Source organism: Rhineura floridana, chromosome 2, assembly GCF_030035675.1.
Source record: "Rhineura floridana isolate rRhiFlo1 chromosome 2, rRhiFlo1.hap2, whole genome shotgun sequence".
Taxonomy (NCBI): Eukaryota; Metazoa; Chordata; class Lepidosauria; order Squamata; family Rhineuridae; genus Rhineura; species Rhineura floridana.
In genome coordinates this window covers 139,716,116-139,736,916 of record NC_084481.1, presented here as the reverse complement: position 1 = coordinate 139,736,916, position 20,801 = coordinate 139,716,116, and the positions used below count along the sequence as shown (strand labels likewise).

General features: G+C 42.8%; 1 protein-coding gene and 2 long non-coding RNA genes across 9 annotated transcripts in view; 2 read left to right on the top strand and 1 right to left on the bottom strand.

The window, feature by feature from the left end:
- Positions 1–15,064, top strand: part of LOC133377169 (uncharacterized) — an 82,970-nt gene extending 67,906 nt beyond the window's left edge. The window contains exons 3-4 of the long non-coding RNA XR_009760634.1: positions 11,577–11,839; positions 14,188–15,064. This is a non-coding gene — a long non-coding RNA (uncharacterized LOC133377169). The remainder of the gene's footprint in view (positions 1–11,576; positions 11,840–14,187) is intronic.
- LOC133377172 (uncharacterized) lies at positions 707–16,292 on the bottom strand. The gene is made up of 3 exons (XR_009760640.1): positions 16,209–16,292; positions 15,915–16,017; positions 707–1,462 (listed from the first exon to the last, which is right to left on the bottom strand). It is a non-coding gene; the product is annotated as an uncharacterized LOC133377172 (long non-coding RNA).
- Positions 16,293–16,415: 123 nt separating this feature from the next.
- The window catches only part of NAV2 (neuron navigator 2), a 444,626-nt gene continuing 440,240 nt past the window's right edge, over positions 16,416–20,801 (top strand). For 3 of the 7 annotated variants that reach the window (XM_061610646.1, XM_061610647.1, XM_061610645.1), the window contains exon 1: positions 16,416–17,579. In XM_061610646.1, the coding sequence (XP_061466630.1) occupies positions 17,322–17,579 (258 nt within the window). In that variant the 5' untranslated portion in view covers positions 16,416–17,321. The remainder of the gene's footprint in view (positions 17,580–20,801) is intronic. The other 4 variants (XM_061610652.1, XM_061610648.1, XM_061610651.1 and 1 more) reach the window with 2 other exon arrangements.

Sequence of the window (20,801 nt, the reverse complement as noted above, 5' to 3'; positions counted from 1 at the left end):
GTTTCTTCCACAAATGCTTTTTGTGCAGTGATCAGTATTATCATACAAGTGGGACCTCCAACAGATGTTGCAGTATTGAGTGCTCCTGTTCAGGGTGCTGGTCAGCCACCTGTACCCTTCTCCAGGACACTCCATTCCATTCCTTTTCCCCTAGTTTTCTAGTTTCCTCTGCAAGAGTTAGTCAGCAACCTCATTTTACTGTTTTGGAGTTCTTCCATCCTTTTATATATAAATATACTCTCTCTTGTGTGTCATGGTGTTGTTTCACATAAGAATGTGAGAGAGTCTACACCAAGTGTGTTTGACTGCAGACTCAGTTTCATCCACCTATGGAAGACCTATGGAACAGGAAGCTGTTGTTGTTGAGTGATCAGAGTACCTGTTAATGCATTTGTGAGGTTGTCACAGGCTGTGCCCACCAGCCACAGGGAATAAATATAGCCAACAACATTTACAGGTGAAACAGGCAACAATTTTATTGAGTTACAACAAGTTAGCAGGGTTGGCATGGCAGTAGGGCATGATCTGGTTTCATTCCAAAAGCCCTTGCTGTCAGGATGTTTGTCCCCAACTAGCCAGTTGGGATGCCACCATCAGGCATTGGCCAGTGATCAAAATGGCCCCTGACTGGAGCTGGTCCATGGCCTTTAAGGCCTTGCCCTACCCCCCTCCCCGCCCCCCAACCAAGCTCTTGTGGGACCACCCATCACACTCAGTCCCATGAGAGTTCTACTGTGGGCAAGTAGAAAGTGCCTGCCCATTGCTGCTTGGGGCCACCGTACCTTCCCACAATGGCACCCTGTGTTGAGGTGCATGGGACTGGAATTACTCATGCCTAACCCATCTTTTCTTCTGATGTTTCTCCTCCTCATCCTGAATTCTCATGCTTTCATTCACACCACCTCTATTTCCCTTCACACTGGAATTGGGGACATTTCATGTTACTGCAGGTATGTGGCCAGTGCTTCCATGTGGCCTCTTTCTGTGCTGCCCCAGTTGACATGCAATATGAACCACATGTGTGTGTGAGGACTACTGTGGTTCTTTCCCATGACATTATTAACTTCACTGGGGGTGGGGATCAGGAGATACTTGTGAAGGAAGGACCCATAACATATGCCCCAGACATATGGCTTCTCATCCATGTGTTAGTAGAGCAGGGGGGTGGGGGAAAGAAAACCGTGGGGATGCAGCTCCTACTCTGCTAGAGCTTCTTTTCATATCAGATTAACTTGATCTTGACCATTGTTATCAGATCTTTTCTGAAGCACCAAAACAAGGGAGAAGCTGAGGGAACCTGGAGAAAGAACAAGAAAGCAATATCTTGTAGAATAATGGTGGGTAAACCACAGGCTTCCTGAATGGCATTTGTCCAGGCATTGCTCTTCAGCTTCAGTCACCTCCTCAGCAAGATCCAGGGCAGTGGAAAATAGTGACATCTGAGAAGATGGAATAGCTGTTGCTGTGAAAGAGATAACAGAAGCAGAAACCAAGGTCTCATGTCATCTTTCAGACATCCAATCTTGTCCTGAGGGGTTTCATGGCTCAGGCTCATTATCTATAATAATAGATCTCTAGTACTTTCTAAACCTTATTCTTAGTTTTCCCCCAGTTAATTCAGCAGTGGGCACATTCAAACGCAAATTCAAATGTAGTATGTCAAATGCTACATACAACATAAGCTAATCGTGCAAGTGTGGAGGTTGGCAAGGGCATGGGCCATAATGCGGGTTATGTTAATGGCTTATGTTAATTTGTTTGCCATTAGAAATGAATGCTTGCTTTTTAAAAAGGAACAGTGAAATGGTCAGTTCTAAAGGGTTTTCTCTATATAACATTGCAGAGTATACAGTGCCCTGTGTAGTGTATAGTCTTCTTTACTGAAGGGGCTTTGCAAGCCCTTTCGGGTGCCATGTAGCTGTCTCCTTAATGACCATTTATCACTGTCTGTATTTGCCTTATTGTTTTTCATCTCAAGAATACAGCACACAATAAATAGCCAGATGCCAAGCACTTTTCTGGCATCCTACACCTTGGGAATATCATTTCTGTATTTCCCTTTATCCAGGGCATGTACTTCTCAAGTGAAGGCCCCCCAGGACTGGTGACCATTTGCATGTAGCCCTGGGAATAATAAAGTTAGTGGGATTAAAAAAAAAAAAAGGGAAATGTTCAAAAGCTTAGTGAAGGTAACAGTGGTTTGGTATAGGTGTAGCGCCAAATCATGGCTTGGCTCTAAGACAAGGTTTTTCAGCCTGGGGGCCGAATTCCCTTCTGAGCAACCTTCTGAGGGCCACATGCCAGTGGTGGTTGGGACCAGAGGCAAAGGTGGGCAGAGAAAAGAGTGTACAGTAGGCTAATTTCTACGTACACTCCACACACCTCTCCACACTCCATCCAGGCAAGCAAGAAGGATGATCAGAGTTCAAGGACACATTCCAGCCAGGCAGAAACACTCGGGGCATAGCCCTGACGGCCAACCTCTGCCAGAAGTTCAGACAGAGAGATCCAAAGTGTCAGAGGTTCAGACAGACAAATCCAAAGTGCCACATCTGGCCACCCTCCTGTCATTTCTTGGTTCAAGGCAAACAATGAGCCCTGTTCAGGATTCCCAGTCATGGAGAAGATTGCAGCCATATTCATTCAAATGCGCTTATAATAATACCCCATCAAACCTTCTTACTCCCATTCAGGGGTGGTTTGCCCCCTCCACAAATTTAAGAATACCTGACCTGCATAGTGCTATAGTTTGCTATTACATCCAAACCAGCAATTGAATTGAATTGAATTGAAACTTTATTTTTACCCCGCCCTTTTTCCAAACTGGAACTCAGGGCGGCTTACAAATAGAACTACATGTAGTTAAAAATATAGAAAAACATACAATTAAAATACAATTAAACTATGCACAGCCTTAAAACCGTAAAAGGCAGTTAAAAATCTAAAAACAATTTAAAATAATACAAATAATAATATAAAACAATAAAACAAGCCTTGTAAAGCTCAATCCTAAACACCTTCTATCCTAAAAGCCTGTCAGAATAAAAAAGTATTTAGTTGCCGACGGAAGGATGGCAAGGCCATTCGTGCCTCCCTAGGAAGGGAGTTCCAGAACCTAGGAGCGGCCACTGAGAAGGCCCTATCTCGCATCCCCACCAGTCGCACTTGCAAGGGTGTTCGGACAGAGAGAAGGGCCTCTCCTGAAGATCTCAGGGCCCGGGCAGGCTCGTATAGGCAGATACGGTCTGACAAATAGCCTGGACCTGGGCCGTATAGGGCTTTAAAGGTCAAAACCAGCACTTTGAATTGTGACCGGAAACAAACTGGCAGCCAGTGGAGCTGTTGTAACAAGGGAGTTGTATGGTCCCTGTAGCCAGCCCCTGTTAATACTCTGGCTGCAGCTCTTTGTACCAGTTTAAGTTTCCGAACAGTCTTCAAAGGCAGCCCCACATAGAGCGCGTTACAGTAGTCTAAATGAGATGTAACTAAGGCATGCATCACCATAGTCAAATCAAGCATTTCCAGGAACGGGCACAGCTGGTGCACTAGTCTTAACTGGGCAAAGGCACTCCTGGCCACAGCCAAGACCTGGGCCTCCAAGTTCAGCGCTGAGTCCAGGAGCACACCCAAACTGCGAACCTGTGTCTTCAGGGGGAGTGTAACCCCATCCAGCACAGGCTGAATCCCTATTCTCTGATCTGCCCTTCGACTGACCAGGAGCACCTCTGTCTTGTCTGGATTTAGTTTCAATTTGTTTGCCCTCTTCCAGTCCATCACTGATGCCAGGCACTGGTTCAGGACCAGAACAGCTTCCTTGGCTTTAGGTGGAAAGGAGAAGTAGAGTTGGGTGTCATCTGCATACTGATGGCACCGAACCCCAAACCCCCGGACAACCTCTCCCAGCGGTTTCATGTAGATGTTAAATAACATGGGGGACAAAACTGAACCCTGAGGGACCCCATAGGTCAACGGCCAAGGAGTCGAACAGGAGTCCCCCAGCACCACCTTCTGAGTTCGTCCCTCCAGAAAGGAATGGAGCCATCGTAACACGGTGCCCCCAAGTCCCATCCCAGCAAGGCGGTCCAGAAGGATACCATGGTTGATGGTATCGAAAGCCACTGAGAGGTCCAGTAGAACTAACAGGGACACACTCCCCCTGTCCAGCTCTCTGCGAAGGTCATCCACCAAGGTGACCAAAGCTGTCTCTGTCCTGTAACCAGGCCTGAAACCAGACTGAATCAGATAATCCATTTCATCCAATAATCTCTGGAGCTGGGCGGCCACCACACGCTCTATTACCTTGTCCAAAAATGGAATGTTGGAGACTGGCCGATAATTTCCCAGTATGGAGGGATCCAGGGAGGGCTTTTTCAACAAAGGCCGTACAACTGCCTCTTTTAGGCACAATGGAATTCTGCCTTGTTGTAAAGAGGCATTAACCACTCCCCTCACCCACTCGGCCAGTCCCCCTCTGGCACTTTTGATGAGCCAGGAAGGGCAAGGATCCAGCAGGCATGTGGTGGCTCTCATCTCTCCAAGGATCTTGTCCACATCCTCGGGCTGTACAAATTGAAAGGAATCCATTATTATTGGACAAGCAGGAGCCAAAGTTACATCCCCTGAGACTGTATCAATTTTAGCGTCCAAGTCGGAGTGAATCTGAGCAACTTTATCTGCAAAGTGCCGTGCAAATTCTTGACCGGGCTGTTGAGTGGTCTATATTACCCTCCTGGGGGCCAGAGTTTAAAAGACCCCTGACCACTCAAAACAGCTCCGCTGGACGGCTCCCAGCAGACGCAATGGTGTCAGAAAAGAAAAGCTATGCTTTGCACTTTCCCTGCAAGCTACGCCTGGAAAGTGTCAGTTTTACCACCTGCCAAAGAAACAGAAGTCATTCTTAAATATCTCATTGGGAGCTGTGAGAATGAATAGCGTAAAAAACCTGGCACAGTCCAAATGATTCCATGGCATCTTCCACAGCATGATTACAAAAAGCCCAAGAAACAAAGGAGGAGTGAAATCTCACAAATTGCCCTCTAGATTTACCTCTTTTTACACACTGGAAGACTAGTGTGTTATGCTAGTAAAAGGCCTGGAGGTCTGACAGAGATTCTGCACAAGTGCAGATGGGCGCCACTCCCAAGCCAGCTGGCAGGACAATTTTGCACTGGCTTTTAAGACAAGGCAGTGGATCTATTCCAGATGTACCAGAGTGTAGGCAAAAGGTCAATCAACTCTCCTAATTGTAAAATAGAAAAAGACCCATGATGTGTTCCTCACAAGTCTCTGTACATTGTGTGCTTTTTATTAGTCAGACTTTGATTGTTTTCCCTTCCTTGTGTTTTGAATGGAGCTGAAATCAACACAGCTGTTTCTGTTTAATAACTTCCTATTAAAGAGGATCTTATGCCTAAAACAAGCTGTCACCAGCTTTGCTGATTGCTCTCCACATAGTTCTGGGAATGGCTTGTCTCAGATAACCAGCAATGCACACGAAACAGAGGTATCAGCAATAACTTCATTATTTAGTTACAGCAAATGTTCTAGCCCCAATGAGAAAAGTGAATACAGTTTGTTTGGAAAAGGGAAGTAGCTGAGTGGTAGAGCATATGCATTGCATGCAAAAGGACCCAGGTTCAATCCCTAGTATCTCCAAGTAGGGCTGGAAAAGACTCCTGCCTTTGGAGAGGCACTCCCAGTCAATGTTGACACTACTAAGACAGATGGACCCAACAGTCTGTCTTGGCGTAAGGCAGCTTGTTATGTTGAACGTGCCTGGCTTGACCTTTGCAGATTCCAATTCCTATACTAGTGCTATGTTAGTGGCTCTTTCAGTACTTGAAAACAGCAATCATGAGACTGCTGCTTAAAAAAAAAAGGTTGCCTTGAATCGTTCCACCTATTGGCCCATTGCAAATATACCCTTTTTTGGCACCCAGTTTGAGCAGCTGGTTGTTATATAAGTCCATGCACTTTTGGATGACACTATTTAATTCAGGTATGGCCAATGTGGTGCTCTCCACGTGTTGCTTCAGCCCCAGCCAGCATGGCCAATGGTCAGAGATAACAGGAGCTGTAGTCCAACAATATCCAGAGGACATGGCATTGGTTATCCGAATCTAAATCTGTTTCAATCTGGGTTTTGACCTGGTTTTGACACAGGGAGGACAGGAGCAGCATGGCCCTGTTAATTCTCTTGAACGCTCAGCAGTTTTCAGCACCATCAGCAACAGTATCTTTCTGGAGTGTTCAAGGTGGGGGCTGGAAACATTGTGCTCCAGTAGTTCTGCTCCTACTTGGATGTCTGTTTCCAGAAAGAGATACTGGAAAACTGTTGCTCTGACCCATGGCAATGCAACTGGGCCCTACTTTGTTCCTCATGTTTCTCAGCATCTGTGACAAACTACTGAGTGATGTCATTCAGTCTGTAGATTCTGACGGCACCCAAATCTATTTTCCCTTTTCATCTGTTTCAAGCAAAACAATTGATGTGTTCAACCAGTGTCGGGGACTGTTAACAGACTTGATGAGGGCTGAGATGTGATTGGTAGATGGTTAATATGTCCTGGGAGTTGTGCTTAGCTGGTCAGGACAGGATTTTACTTCCCTCCAATAATCTGTTCTGGAGTCTTTTTAGATGCACTTCTTTTGTGAGAGGATCAAGTAACCTTGGTGGCATGAAGCAACTTTCATCGGCCTGCCCATAATCATTCATGCTCAGGTAACATTTTTGTGTTGTATGTCAGGCTTTCCATGAAGAACATTCCAAAAGTGGAGGGTAGTACAAAATGCAGCAGCTAGATTACTGACTGGGACAGAAGTATGGATACATCTTGCTAGAGTTACAACACCTGTGTTGGCTCCTGATTTATTTCCAGGCTAAATTCAAGGTGCTTGTTTTAAAAGTTGTCCTATGGTTTTAACCTTCAAGAAGGAATTGTGTTGGCAGAGCACTGCCATGTCTGAATATGAACTAAAATGAGAGTGAATGAGAGTCCAGCATATATTTGGATTTCTGTCCTACTTTCAGAGTAAAATGAGAAAACTAAAAAAGAAAATTCTTCTGCTCTGACTAATTCCACTACGGTGTGAGTCATAAGTAAACCAGGTTGATTAGTGTTTTGTGCTTTTTTAACAAATCAAAATCTATACTGAGAGGTGTGTGCATAGTTTCTCTTTGAGCTCAGGCTAGAGCTCAGGATGCATTCTGCATGCTTAAGCATTCTTGAGGGGGCTTCTATATGATTTTGGAAGTTTTAGTAATGGCACCTCACTTATCCTTCCTGTCCAGATGTAGAACTGTATTATTATTTCATTAGGCTACTATTTAGCGGTCATAATGGAAGTGCCGTGTATACCAGGGGTGAGGAATCTCCAACCTCTGGGCCAATCACGGCCCTTCAGGGACTCTCATTTGACTCCTCCATTTCCTCCAAACCACACCCATCCACTAATTAGCTGACATCACTAGTGATATCAGCTGATGGATGGGAGGACAGGGTTTAATTCTGGCTTGGCTAAGCCATCATCAGGAAACAAGACTGCACAGTCAAGGTAGCATGATTTAATCCCCACTTGCCAGCTGAGTAGGGATTAAAACCCCATGCAAAAGCACCTTTTGAAGCAGCTCATGTATACAAGTTACTTCAAAGAAGTATTTGCAAAGCCTTTAAGATTGCTCCTGTGCTCCCATTGGCTCAAACAGTCTTAAAGCCTCTAACTTTCCTCACTCTTTCTTTTTAAGTTTCTGAGATCAGGGACTTAAAGAGGGAGGGGGAGAGACTTGCAAAAGCCTCTTCCAAGTCTCCCCACACTTTCCTTTTAAGTCTATGACTTGGAAGAGGCTTTTGCAAGTCTCTCCCCCTCCCCCTTTAAGTCACCGATCTCAGAAACTTAAAAGCAAAGCACAAGGGATTTTGACAGGTGGGCAACCTTGCCCACCTGTCAGTTATATGATGTCATGTGGGCAGCCCCTCCCACTTGTAAAATTTGGCTAGCAAGGCAGATCCTGATAAGGATCTGGCCGGTGGAGCCATAAAGGTTTCTCTACACTGATGTATATGCATGGTTGCATGCATATGACATAGTGACTTTATATTACAATGTGAAATAAACTGGCATGCAGTTATGTCATTGTGGTAATGATAACATGACTATTTTGAAGCAGCAATAAATTGCTGGGAAAAAAATAAACCAAGATAATTCAAATATTGATGACAGTTTAGGGTCGGAAGTAAAGCTACTCTGATACCAACCAAAATATTGAGAGCAGATTTGCCATCACAATATCTTTTCTCTTTGACAAACAGAAGCAGCAACTGACTCTGGTAATACAATAAAGTAAGCAAAACCACTTAACTGAAAGTGGTTATGTACCACATCTGCTGTAAAAGGTGAAGCTAATTATTAAAGCTTAAACTACCAGGGAAATGCTATGGTGGATTCCTTTAAACGGAATTTAATCTTCTCTCATCCTATAAAAAGAAAACACATGGGGAGACAAGGAGAGTGTGTAGACTACAAGTATCTGGTGGAACTAATTCCCTTTGGAAAGTCTGGGATGCAGAGACACTTGACCATGTTCACTCTTCGCAAGTACAAAAGTGGAAGGCCAGGGGAAGTGCTTAAGAGTACATAGCAGTTTTCTCCAGTAACTCAATGGTCAGCTGGAATCATGACTTGCATTTAGTTGCCATCAGTTACAGTTTGGACTCCAAGACATGGTTTGTCTCTTGTTAAGATCCGAAGAAATACAGCACATGTTAATGGTCAGACTGCATCTGGCTGCAAGGAGGTGTGCATCATTTTCTCTACTGTATCATTCCCAAAGGCTTTCTGGAATTTCTCCTGGGAAACAATGGCTAAAAAGAGGCTACTCTTCATTCTCTTCCTGATATGTTCTGTTAAATCCGGGCTGAAAATTCTCAGGGGGGGAATTGTTAATTTTTCTTAAAATTTTCTTTTGCAAGACTCTGCTGAAGTGTTGGAAAATTTTGCCCCTCCCCTTCTTTGCAGAATATTCAGCAAAAGTGTGCCCCAGATTTCCACCAACAAATAAAGCGGGGAATTTCAAGTGTAACTATGGGTCTGGTTTTAATACTGATTAATGCATTTTAATATATATATTTTAATTATTGCTGAAGCAAGCAATGAACTGTACTTCTCCCAGTCTTCCTCCGTTAGCTCATGGCTTCCTTCATCGACCAGTAACAACAAACAATGTACTGTAATTTAGTATTAACTGAACCAAAATTTCTTAGAATTTTCTGAGAAATTTTCAGGTAATTTTCTTCCCCCACCAAGAATATTTGGTTAAATGCTGCTCTTCTAAATTTGCTACTTGCAGATAGGGTGCAGAATTTTAGGAGACTACTTTAACTCAGCCCCAAATTGTTGGCCTTAGCACAAAGCAATAGACTACAGTAGATAACAGAAAGTGAGCCATTTTCTTGCCCTTTGCCCTCACTGTTCTCTTTCATTTGTTTGAAGAGATACATCTAAGAGGGAGATAAAATTTAACTTTTTGTCAGATATGGATACATATGGCATATGAATTACTATAATTTTATTATAGTAATTAAATACTAAGGTGACATAACTGAAAATCGTTGGTGTAACTTTAAAAATCTGATTTTCAAACAGAAATAACAGTTCTCAGAAGTTTTTAGAAATTGAAAATGCTGTGTTACACTGAACCCAGGAAAGCATCAGTTAATCATGAATTACACTCATCATGTCTATGTAAGATGGACCCCTTGGGTGGAGTGTGTGGAGTGGTTTCCCTGTAACATATAAGCCACATTCACACTATACATTTATTTCTCTATTATTACACTTTAAAAAGTCAGACTGCCCCCAAAGAATCCTGGAACATATAGTTTGTGAAGGATGCTGAGAGTTGTTAGGAGACCCCTCATAGAGCAACAATTCTCAGAGTTCCCTGGGTAGAGGGACTGACTGTTAAACTGCTCTGACAATTGTAGCTCTGTGAGGAGAATAGGATTCTCCTAACAACTCTCAGCACCCTTCACAAACTACATGTCCCAGGATTCTTTGGGGGAAAGCTATGACTACTTAAAGTAGAATGATGGTGGAAAAATTTATAGTGTGAATGTGACCATAGCCTTCTCTTATATTGTTTGTCTAAGCAGAAAAAAACACCTACAAGACAATGCCTGTTTCTGACATGAGTTACGTGAAATGAAGATACAAAGCCAATTAAGTTATGTTCCTCTACCAGAATATAAATAGTCAGCTTGGAACTGTATTTTACATCTTTAATTTCTTCCATAATGAGAATGTTTTCTCAATAATTGCTCTTATTTCGAACAATGCACCTGTATTTGAAGGCCCCTTGTGTAGAATCTGGAACCAAATTCTCACAGAAGTAGTAAATCTCTGCCTGGATTGCATCACTTCAGACAGCAGGTTTAGGCTGACATGATTTAATGCTCATCTACATATTAAGAAAAGTTCCCTGCACATAGAAAACTAGATAACAGTAAGATGGCTAAATTGGAACCCTTTGTCCTGACATGCCAGCTTTCTATGTGGAGGGATTTTATTTTATTGGAAGAGTATTTGATAATCTAAGGCTCCACCAGCAATAGTCCAACCTACGCACAGGTTTATCACCTGCATGAGAACTAAGCTAATCTATTTGGATGTTCTCCACACTTCAAGGTTAACACTAGAGGCACTTTTGCACATCCCACCTCTGTCTGAGCCGATTTGAGCAGGAATGTGGGAAAGACCCTTCTCTGCAACAGTAGTGTCTCGGCTGTAGAATTTCATGCCCCAGGATATCCATCTGGTTCCTAAATCTCTGTCTTTTTTGCCTACTTCTTACAACTTTCTTATCTAGGCAGGTTGATTTTTCTATCATTTTTAAATTATCTGCCATCTTTATCTCTTGCTAATAGTTTGTGTTTTGATCATGTGATACTATTTAAATTGTATGGATGGTTTTAATTTGTTCCGTAACTGGTCAGCCTATTTTGTGAGTATGATTCTGCCTTCGTTTGGAGATTTCAGGTTGTGCAAGAGAATGAAAACAGTCACCCAGAGTCTTCCATCCCTCCCAGGAGCTGTACTTTCACTATTAAGCTGGAGAAACTTTGTACCAGCTGCCACTTGGGCAATGGGTACTTTAGCTTCAGTTCTCACTTGTTAGCTGCAGCTTCCACTGTTTACATTATCATAATTACTTTGTCTCATATATGTGATGATCACCAAACCATCCTATAATCTCACACTATAATTAGCACAAATGTCACCAGGTACTTATTCCTTCAGATATGGCATCCTCTGAACTACTGCAAAATGATGTACACCAGGTGTCAGTAAATTGACCATAGTGGGATTAAAAAATTAGCCTTGCATTGGAAGTGTGTATTCTATAGATCCTTAGAGGGTTGTTGTTTTTAAAAGAAACTATGTTTTTAAAAAGGTATCAGAACAAATGGGTATAGTGCAGTAACTCTTAACATACTGCTCTTCTTTTCATCTGGCAAAATCTGACACTGGCTTGTCAGGTTTATTAAAGCTTTAAAATCTTTGTTCACAATCATTTTCAGCTCAAAGCTGTACTTCATGCTGTGGCAAGAGAGAAAACACTGGAAGGTCTGCCTGAGTGAGATGGAAGAACAGAGATGAGCGCTTTGTAATCTGAGATTAGCGGATAAAAGAGACTGGAGGAAAAACACATTTCCTGTTTAAAAAATCACCCACTTAGCGTTAATGGAAGACAACCAACTGAGCTAGCATGGAAACTGAGGTTAGAAACCAGGATGCATCAAATGAAACGAAAGTACATGTGTTGGCTCTCAACAACCTTCAGGTGATTTTGCTGATTCTCTAGTGATGGAGAATGGAGAGCTGAAGATAGTATGCTTTCCCTTGTATACCCATTCATACTCCTGTCCTGCTAAAAAAAAGGTTTTGAAGGCTTTTGATGAGTGTGAAGATCACCAGCAACACTACATCTATAATAACACCTTCATAAAATGTGCCATAAAATTATGTCCGCGTTGTTTTACTGTTTTAGCCATTTTGTAGCTAATGCCTATTTCCACAATTTAAACTGCCAGTTGAAGGTTCGCTCTGTGTTGCAGGCCAGTTCTATCAATCTACTCCAGGTCCCTTCAAAATTTATAAGATGAGCAATGCGTGTGCAGAAGTAAACCAGATCAGAGAAATCATGTATAGCCTTCAAGACTAGAGATTGTGTACAGGTGTCAGGTGAATGTGTGAGGGCTCAAAATGTGCAAGGGATGTGGGATACCTATGTGTAGTCCCAGCACCTTGTCCCTTGTGTGCTCAATGTGAAATTCAATTGACCATTGTTAGGAAAAAAAACCACAGTCAGGAAAAATGTGCTATTAGGGTTCCTGATCTAAGGAACGATTGTAACAGTGTTCAGCTGAGTGTAATTAGATCGCATCAGATCTTCATGGACAGTGCAATGTCAGGAGAGGAAGGGATGGTATGGCACACCTATAGATGTTTTGGGGGTGACAGGTGCATATGCACTCAGGGACCCTACACATTTAGAATCTTTATGCATTTACCCATATGCCTGAAGATGGCTGTTATCTCATTAAGTGTCATCAGTGTGCTGATGATACCCAGCTCTATTTCTCCATGACATCTGAGTCAGGAGAGGCTGTGTAAGCCCTGGACCAGTGCCTGGATGCAGTGGTAGACTGGATGCATGCCAACAAACTGAATTTGAATCCTAGAAATATGAGGCCTTGTGGGTGGGTGGTTCCCCTGTCCAGGACATATGACAGTTCCTTGTTCTGAATGGGGTTGCACTCTCTTAGAAGGAGCAGGTTCACAGCTTTGGAGTACTCCTTGATCCATCTTTGTCATTAGAGGGCCAAGGGACCTCTGTGGCTAGGAGTGCTTTCTACCAGCTTTGGCTGGTATGCCAGCAGTGATCATTCCTGAACCAGGATAGCCTCAGCACAATGCTCCATGAATTGGTAACCTCAGGACTCAATTACTGGAACATGCTTCATGTGAGGCTAGCCTTGTATCTGGTCTGGAAGCCTCAGCTAGTGCAGACTGCAGCAGCTAGACTGCTCACAGCAGCAGGCTATTGGCATCATGTTAACTTCGCTTATGAGAGAGCTGCACTGGTAAACAATTTGCTACTGGGCCAAGTCCAAGGTTCTTGTGTTAATTTAAAAACTCCTAAACAACGTGGGCCCAGAGTACCTTAAGAACTGCCTGATTCCTTATGCTCCACCTCGATCACTGAGGTCTCCTGATGGGACACTTTTGGTGTTCCCCAACTCCTAAGGTTCAACTGACCTTTACCAGGGACTGAGCCTTTAGTATTGCAGACCCTGCCCTGTGGAAGTCCTTGCCAAAACAGGTTCAGCAGGAGTCTGTTGTCTTTCTTTCAGACATCTTTTTAAAACTATATTATTCAGACAGGCCTTTAGAACCTGTGATTCTTTGCCAACCAGCTTTATCTGATGTGTGTTTGGCATTTTTATTGTTTTTACTGTAGTGTTTTGTCTTTCGGTTGTGTACTGCTTTGCGATATTTCATATAAAAGTACAGTGTACAAATATTTAAATACATTATTAAAAATGTAATGTGCACAAGAGGGAGAGTCAATACAGTCTTGGCTTCTCCTGGTCTGCTTTGCCCTTGGTCCCTTCACCCTCCCTCCTACTTGCTGGAGAAAACAGGATCCCACTGCATAGCAAGTGGGACAAAAGGAGCATGGGACAAAGGATTTCTTCTCCTCCTGACAATGCTCACTAGCTCAGAAAAGGCAGTTGAATAGGACTCGGAGGCTCCAGAGATTGCCAGTGGACTCCTGTCCAATGATGCTGACCCCTGGCACCAGCCTTGTGTTAAAGAGACATGCATCAGCTTCAAGATGCAATTTTGTAACTCTAGTGAGATTGCCCCTTTCCAAAAGTCTGAATATTACCTAATCATTGCACTGTTCCATTCTCCATCTGTGTCCCCAGACTGGTAGAACAGCCTTTGAAGCTCCCCAGATTTATATTATTCTGGGGAAACATGAACTGCCCCATGTAGGCTTATGCCCCAGTAAATGTGTTTGTCTTTATAGAGTGACTTAACTGTTGTTACTTGTGTGGATCTTGTTCAAGGATGGGCGATAGATGAATTCTCATCAAAATCGGATTTGCTCATATATTCCAGGATAAATCAAAGTCTGGAGTGAGCTCAGACAGACAACTACCCACTTAAAACAAACAAAAAAGAGCATTCTGCATCTTTGGAATAGAAGCTGTGTAAGATTGGCTGGATCCCTGTGCTATCACCAGGAAACCTCCCTGGAGTTCTCAGAGGGGAAAAGTTAACAAGGCGATGGATGAAGCTATAAATGAATGAATGCTCATGCCGCGTTTCTTAAATCAGGTGTAGGGAACGCAGGCCCAGGAGCCAAATGGGGCCCTCCAGTCCCCTGTGCCCAGCTCTCAAGCCTCTCTCTGGACCACCACCCCCTAAGCTACCCCCTCACCAACGCTCCTCAAGTGCCTTTGCCTGGCTGAACTGTGATAGTGCCTCCTGCTTGCCTGGGTGGAGATTTGTGTGTGTGTTGAACCCTTCAACTTCCGCATGGCTGGAAAGTACAAAGGGAAGAGTCACATCCATTGGATCCTATGGGCTCACCCACCGGGCTCACCCACCAACCCGGGGCATGCAGCCCCTTGAAGCTTGCCACAAGGGAATGGGGTCCTCAGCCTTTGTTTTAAATAATGAGAAAAGTCACAGCTCTTCTGAAATGTGTTTTGGGGGGAAGGGAGGAGGTGGCTGCACAGTGTGCTGCTATGCACATTTATCCTGCTAATCTTTAATGCTGCATTGTACTTTTATTGTTATTTGCTTAGTACTGCTGAATTTATTTATTTTTTTCTTCTTGCTTGTGAGCCTTTCTAAGAACTCTGCTATAGAGTGGCCTATAAATACTAAATAATAAACAAATAAATAAATGAATGCTCTCAGCAAGAAGAGGGGCTCCTTCCCTGACTGGTCTCTATTTCATGAAAAAACAACAGCAGAGTATTCTTTGTCTCTAGTGACTAGAGTCCAAAAATAACCCATGAGAGTCATCAAGAAAGTGTAGATTTTTTTTGAAAAAAAGTGAACACTGTTATGACAAAACTGGTCCAGAATATTATTTGGGCATTGTCATTAAGGCACCATGGAAGAACACATTGGTTTTCTCTCCTTTAGGTATCTTCCAGGTGACCTTTGACATTCATTCATGTCTAGGGTTGCCAGGTTCTTTGCCTGAGACTGATCCAGTATCTTTAGGAGAAGAGAAAGTCAGCCAAGTGCAGGTGTTCTTGCAACTCTGTAATGGGAAAAACCACAAGGTGGAATTCTCCCTTTCCCCTGCACAACTTTTAAAGATACAGAAGACTTCTTGGTTGCCAGGCCCAGCCTCCAAGAGGTCTTCTGTATCTTTAAAAGTTGGGGAGGGGGGAGGGAGAATTCCACCTTGTGGTTTTTCCCATTACAGAGTTCCAAGAACACCTGCACTTGGCTGACTTTCTCTTCTCTTAAAGATACAGGATCAGTCTCAGGCCAAGAACCTGGCAACCCTAATGCTGCCTTTGAACATGGAGGCTCTTTTTACCTAACAACTGTTGTTAGACCGCTATTCCTCATTAATTTGTCTAAGCTCTCACGTATGAAACAGCTGTGGTATTCTGCTGTGTATAGGGGAGCTGTGGTAGACATAGTTGTACAGCACATGCAATTTTGCAAATGTGTTTGTTACATGTGTAAGTATTGTACATTTTATGCATGTGTGAAAAACATGTTTGAGCTACAAGTCAAAAATGTAATGTGTGAGGAAGCCTTTTGCCCACTAAGAAGACTGACTTCTCTGGGTAGAAAGAAAACCGGTCTCTAATCACCTGTGCCAAGCTCCTGCAGATTCTCAGCTCTGTCTTGATTGAGTTAAATTGCTCAGTCTTTATTCACCCACATTTTTGTTGGCAATTTTCGGTGGGAGTTTTCCTGTATCAGTAGTGAGTAAAAATGGAATTGTGATTCACCCTCATGTGTTTTTATTTGAAAGTACCTTCCTTTTTTTAAAAAACAAACACAGCAACATAGATGGTTAGGAATTTTCCCCTCACTTCTGCGCTCCCTCCATACCCCTCTATGTAACCTCTCCTGCATCCTTTACAGTTAGCCTAGAGACCCACCGTATTGCCGCAGAGCTGCTACAGATTGTGCTTTGTGCTGGAGCAGAGGCAAAAGAGTTTCCTGCCAGTCACTTGAGTTGAAGCCACTCCTCTCTTGCAGAGATATTTTGTTTCTGATTTGAGTTGGGAGGACCAATCAGGGGGCTCGCACTGTTTTTACTGTACTGTCAGATTGCAACCTTCTCCCGCTCCTGCTAATCTGGGTAGCCTTCTTTGGTGTAGTCCACAGCAGGCTGCCTTTACTCACACACATCCGCTCTTTCGCACATAGCTCAGCCTCTGTTAGCTATTCAGCTCGGAAACCTGTTTCACTGCTGATGTTTAAAAATGAGGTGGAAGCTGCTTTTCCTCCAGCTTTGACAGTGAAATTCTCCTTCTAGGCTTTCATGAGCAGCAACACTGTGAGATTGTTTTGCCACCAGCAATCTTGTGATTTAAATGTCATCCATGGACATTTCTCCCTCTGCTCCAGCATCGCGGGTCCTTTTCACAGATATTAAGATTAAAGAGCTTGGATTCTCTAAGGCTCGTATCCAAGGGCATCGGCTGTTAACATACTGAACTACATCTGCTTCTTGGCTAAGACTGAAGAAAGACATCTTAAGCCTGGAAATCCTGCCTGCGCTTGTTCTCTAGCACACTCACACACGCGCACACACACACACAGAGGCAGCACAAGAAGCATATGCTGCAGCAGGTTTTTTTTTTTAAATCCAAAAGGCTGCTTCACTTTCCCAGTTCCAGTGACAAGATAATGAAATAAGAACCTACCGTCTCCAAGAAAGGAAATTACAGGAATCAGCTACTGAAAAGGAATCAGCAAGTTAAACAGCAGCAGAGGACGAAGAACATTGGGTGAAAATTAAGATAAACAGCAACAACAAAAAATCAAAGGAAACAGGTGGAACACTGTGACACGCTTCTAAGAGCTAATTCAGGCTTTAAAGTGGGGGGAAAGCCCCCTTAATTTTTTTCTCTGATTGTTTGTGTGTGCAATCCAGCATCACCAGAGTGCAAAATCTGCCTCTAACCTCTTTCCCTGGCTGCTGCTTGTTGCTAGCCCTGTTGCTGTTAACTGACAGAAACGTGTTAACAAAGCAGAAAGAGGGAAAAATGCCAGCCATCCTGGTAGCCTCCAAAATGAAATCTGGACTACCTAAACCTGTCCACAGTGCTACTCCTATTGTTCATGTTCCAGCAGCAAGGACCATCCCGCAACCTTGTTACCTGAAGTTTGGGAGCAAGGTGGAGGTGAGCAAGTCATTCTATTCCAGCCAGATCCCTCTCAAATCAAATAATGGTCATGAGAATGCAGGAGATGGCTTGCCTCCCAAGAAGAGTAGCTCCATAGAAAATGGTTTTGATACACAGGTCAGTAAAAATGATGTTAGTGTGGTAACAGCATAGGTGTGTGGGTTGTGTTTTATGGAAATCTGTTGAGCATGGTGCTGATAGTACAGATTGTGTTGGGATGCTTAGGGAATGTATATGACATTTCTGGTGGATGCATATACTGGAGAGGGAATTGTATTTTTACAAATGTGTTGCAGTGGAAAAAGGAATGGGATATTCATAAATGTTTTTATAATGTTTCTTAGTTGTGGTGGGTAGGTGTTTATTTGAATAGTTTACTAAGACAGGAATATTGGTAGTGAAATGTGTGCTTTGTTTGTGATCCCAATACATAAGATTCAAATTTGTAGTGGTTCAGGTTGCGGGGGGGGGTTGTGCATCTTGCTGGCAACACAAGGGGAGCTGCTTGTAGTAGTTTCCTGTTGTGATTGTACTGTTTTATGTAGCTGAGCATCAGACTGCTGTATGTAGCCCACTTTGTGGGAGTAGAATGTATGTGTTTCTGTTTTTGGCAATTATGTGTGCAATGATGAAGCATGTTCTATATTATGCTAAACAAGAAATATACTCATGCTAAAACACAGCATACTTCAATTCAATGTGTGTGTGCATGCATGTGTGTGGGGGTGGGGAGAATATAGTGACATTGTCCATGCCTTGAATGCCTGGGGAAAAATAGGCTAATTGGAATTTCCTCTGCTCTATATATTCCTGTCATCCTGGATATAACCTTAATATACAATCTTAATATACAATCTTCAAATATGGCTTGAATCCATTTTTGGATGCCTCTTTAAATGATGTTGCTTTGTATGGTGAGAGACTGCAACTGTCTGTGTATTCTGACTTGTTTTATTTTTGTGAGTATATTCGTATTTTCAGCATGGATCAGATTGCTTCTACATCGCCAGTGCTTTAATGTGCTCAATAACAGTATAAGCAGATAGTAAAGGCTCACATACTACCGGGTGAGCAAAGCAGATGGTCTGCTGCCAGAAATGGGACTAATTAACATTAGCTAGATAGAGGTTGCCTGTGGCCAGAGCATGAATTCTCAAAACAGCTTTGCATGCTACAAGCTCTTCTGCAGCTGCTTGAGCCTGGTAGCAAATGGTGCAGCCATGTTGGGGTGGGAAGTTAGATGCTTTAGAAAGAATTCTATTGGTTTATCTCCCTGGCACTGGGGAATACTAGGTCATTCCTGCAAATCTAGGTTTTGCTGTCTGTGGCCTCGTAACCTATTCTGCTAAGGAATAGCATGGTTGCCGACTGAGCTTGGCCTCCTGCCTTCATTTTAGGGGATGCTGCATTCTCTGACCTGCCAGGCAGAGTGACATATCCGGTCCGACTCATGGAACAGTACCAGTTCCTGAGGGCTTGAGAACTAGAAGGGAGACATGATAACACTGGTGCCAGGGTAGTGACAGCAGACAGACTGACCTTTACATCACATCACACTCCAGAGAGAGCCACAAATGTTCTTTTGATTTTCTGTATTTCATTTTGAAATCTCAAATGTTTACACACAAAAAAGAGGATGATAATCTGGTGTTTGAAAGAGTGATTGATAAGAATATGATATGATATGAAGCAGGAGTGGGTGATGGAGTCAGTGAGATGATTTTATCTCTCTTATGAGGGCTTTAAAAGTCTACCATGCACCTATCTACGGCAAATTAAACACTGAGTACTGATTCACTGAAATATATGTATATCTACAGTATATATCTATATATATGGAGCTTGAAATTGAATCAATTAGTACTAATTGGGTTTTGCTTTGGAGGATGTAGGATAACTCACATGCCTGATCTATAGCACAAAGCCCAAGGAAGTGTTTCACATTTGCAAATCTCAATAGCTGTGATAGAGCACAAGGCTCAGCGGGAGTTCAACATGTCTCTGGAGTAGCCTGGATGTAGCCTCACTGATGCTAATAATGGTAATTTGGTTATAGCCCTTATGCATAGTCTGTTGCTCAGTTCTTGTCTTTTAAAAAAAGACCAGATCAGACGATTCATCCATTTAACCTAATATTGTCTCCTTGCTCTGATTAACAGTGGCTCTCTAGAATCACCAATGGGGTGGGGTCCTTCTCATCGCCTGCTGTCTGTCCTTTTGAACAGAAGGTGTCAGAGATTGAACCTGAGATTTTCTGCATGTGCTGTACTACTGAGGAAGGGATGCGGGAAGAAATTCATTCAGTTTGCATTTTAATGTGAACCTACCCAATTTGCACTTTCCAAAGCAATAAATGAATTGAAACATGGTGTCCTTTGAAATTTGCACTTTTCCAAATGTTGTGATGCAGTTCTTCAACCAAAAAGTGTTCACAAAAATTATATATTAGTGAAAATATTGTATAATCCAACATTATATTGATTGAAAAATGCTTATATTTGGCAAAATTGTGTGCAAACATGCATCTATTAGAGGAAATGCAAGTGAAAATGTCTTATTTTTAAAGAAAAATTAACAAATTGGTGCAGAAATAGGGTGATCTGAACTTAAGGTTGGAAGAATAAGAAACAGAGCATCCAAAACAGACAGGTTCTTGCATCCCTACACTGAGCTGTCCTCCCTCTCATGATCAGTCAGGTGGTGATGAGAAAGCCCTTGCTGGGACCCTTGAAACTTTGCAGATGAAGTCTTTCACTTTGCCTTTCTGCTTGTCTTTTCCTCCTTTAACAACAAAAAGCTACAAACATATATTGAGTTCTATAATGGCCATGTCTGGCTACTCCTAAACCTGTCAGGTTCTCCTATTCAGTATGGTTTTAGCCTAGAAATTCAAATTAGCATTGAAATCAGCATTCCCTTTTGAAAATGTTAGCCTTTACTTGTCTCTTAAGGGATCCATAAACAGGTGTGATACCTACAATGTAGTACTGACACTTTTTAGCAATAAGTGATGGATGCTGGAAAGTGCTGAGATGGCAGATTGCAATTTAGTGTAAGTGCTATTTGAAAACTGTAAACTGAGAAAACCTATTGGGGGAGGGGGCTAACTTGATTTAACAGTGGTACAACCTATGCTTTAGAAATTACATGGGGCATGCCAAACAGATTTAAAGCAGGGAGGTAATTTACAGAGCAATGCTAGGTGTGTGTTGTCAAAAGTGAGACCCATTGGGTTTAATGAACCTTACTCTCAGGAAAGCAAGTGTAAGACTGCAACCTTAAAGCAGCAGATAGAAATATAGGGCTGAATTCTTGCCTTACCCACACTCCCCTCCCAAA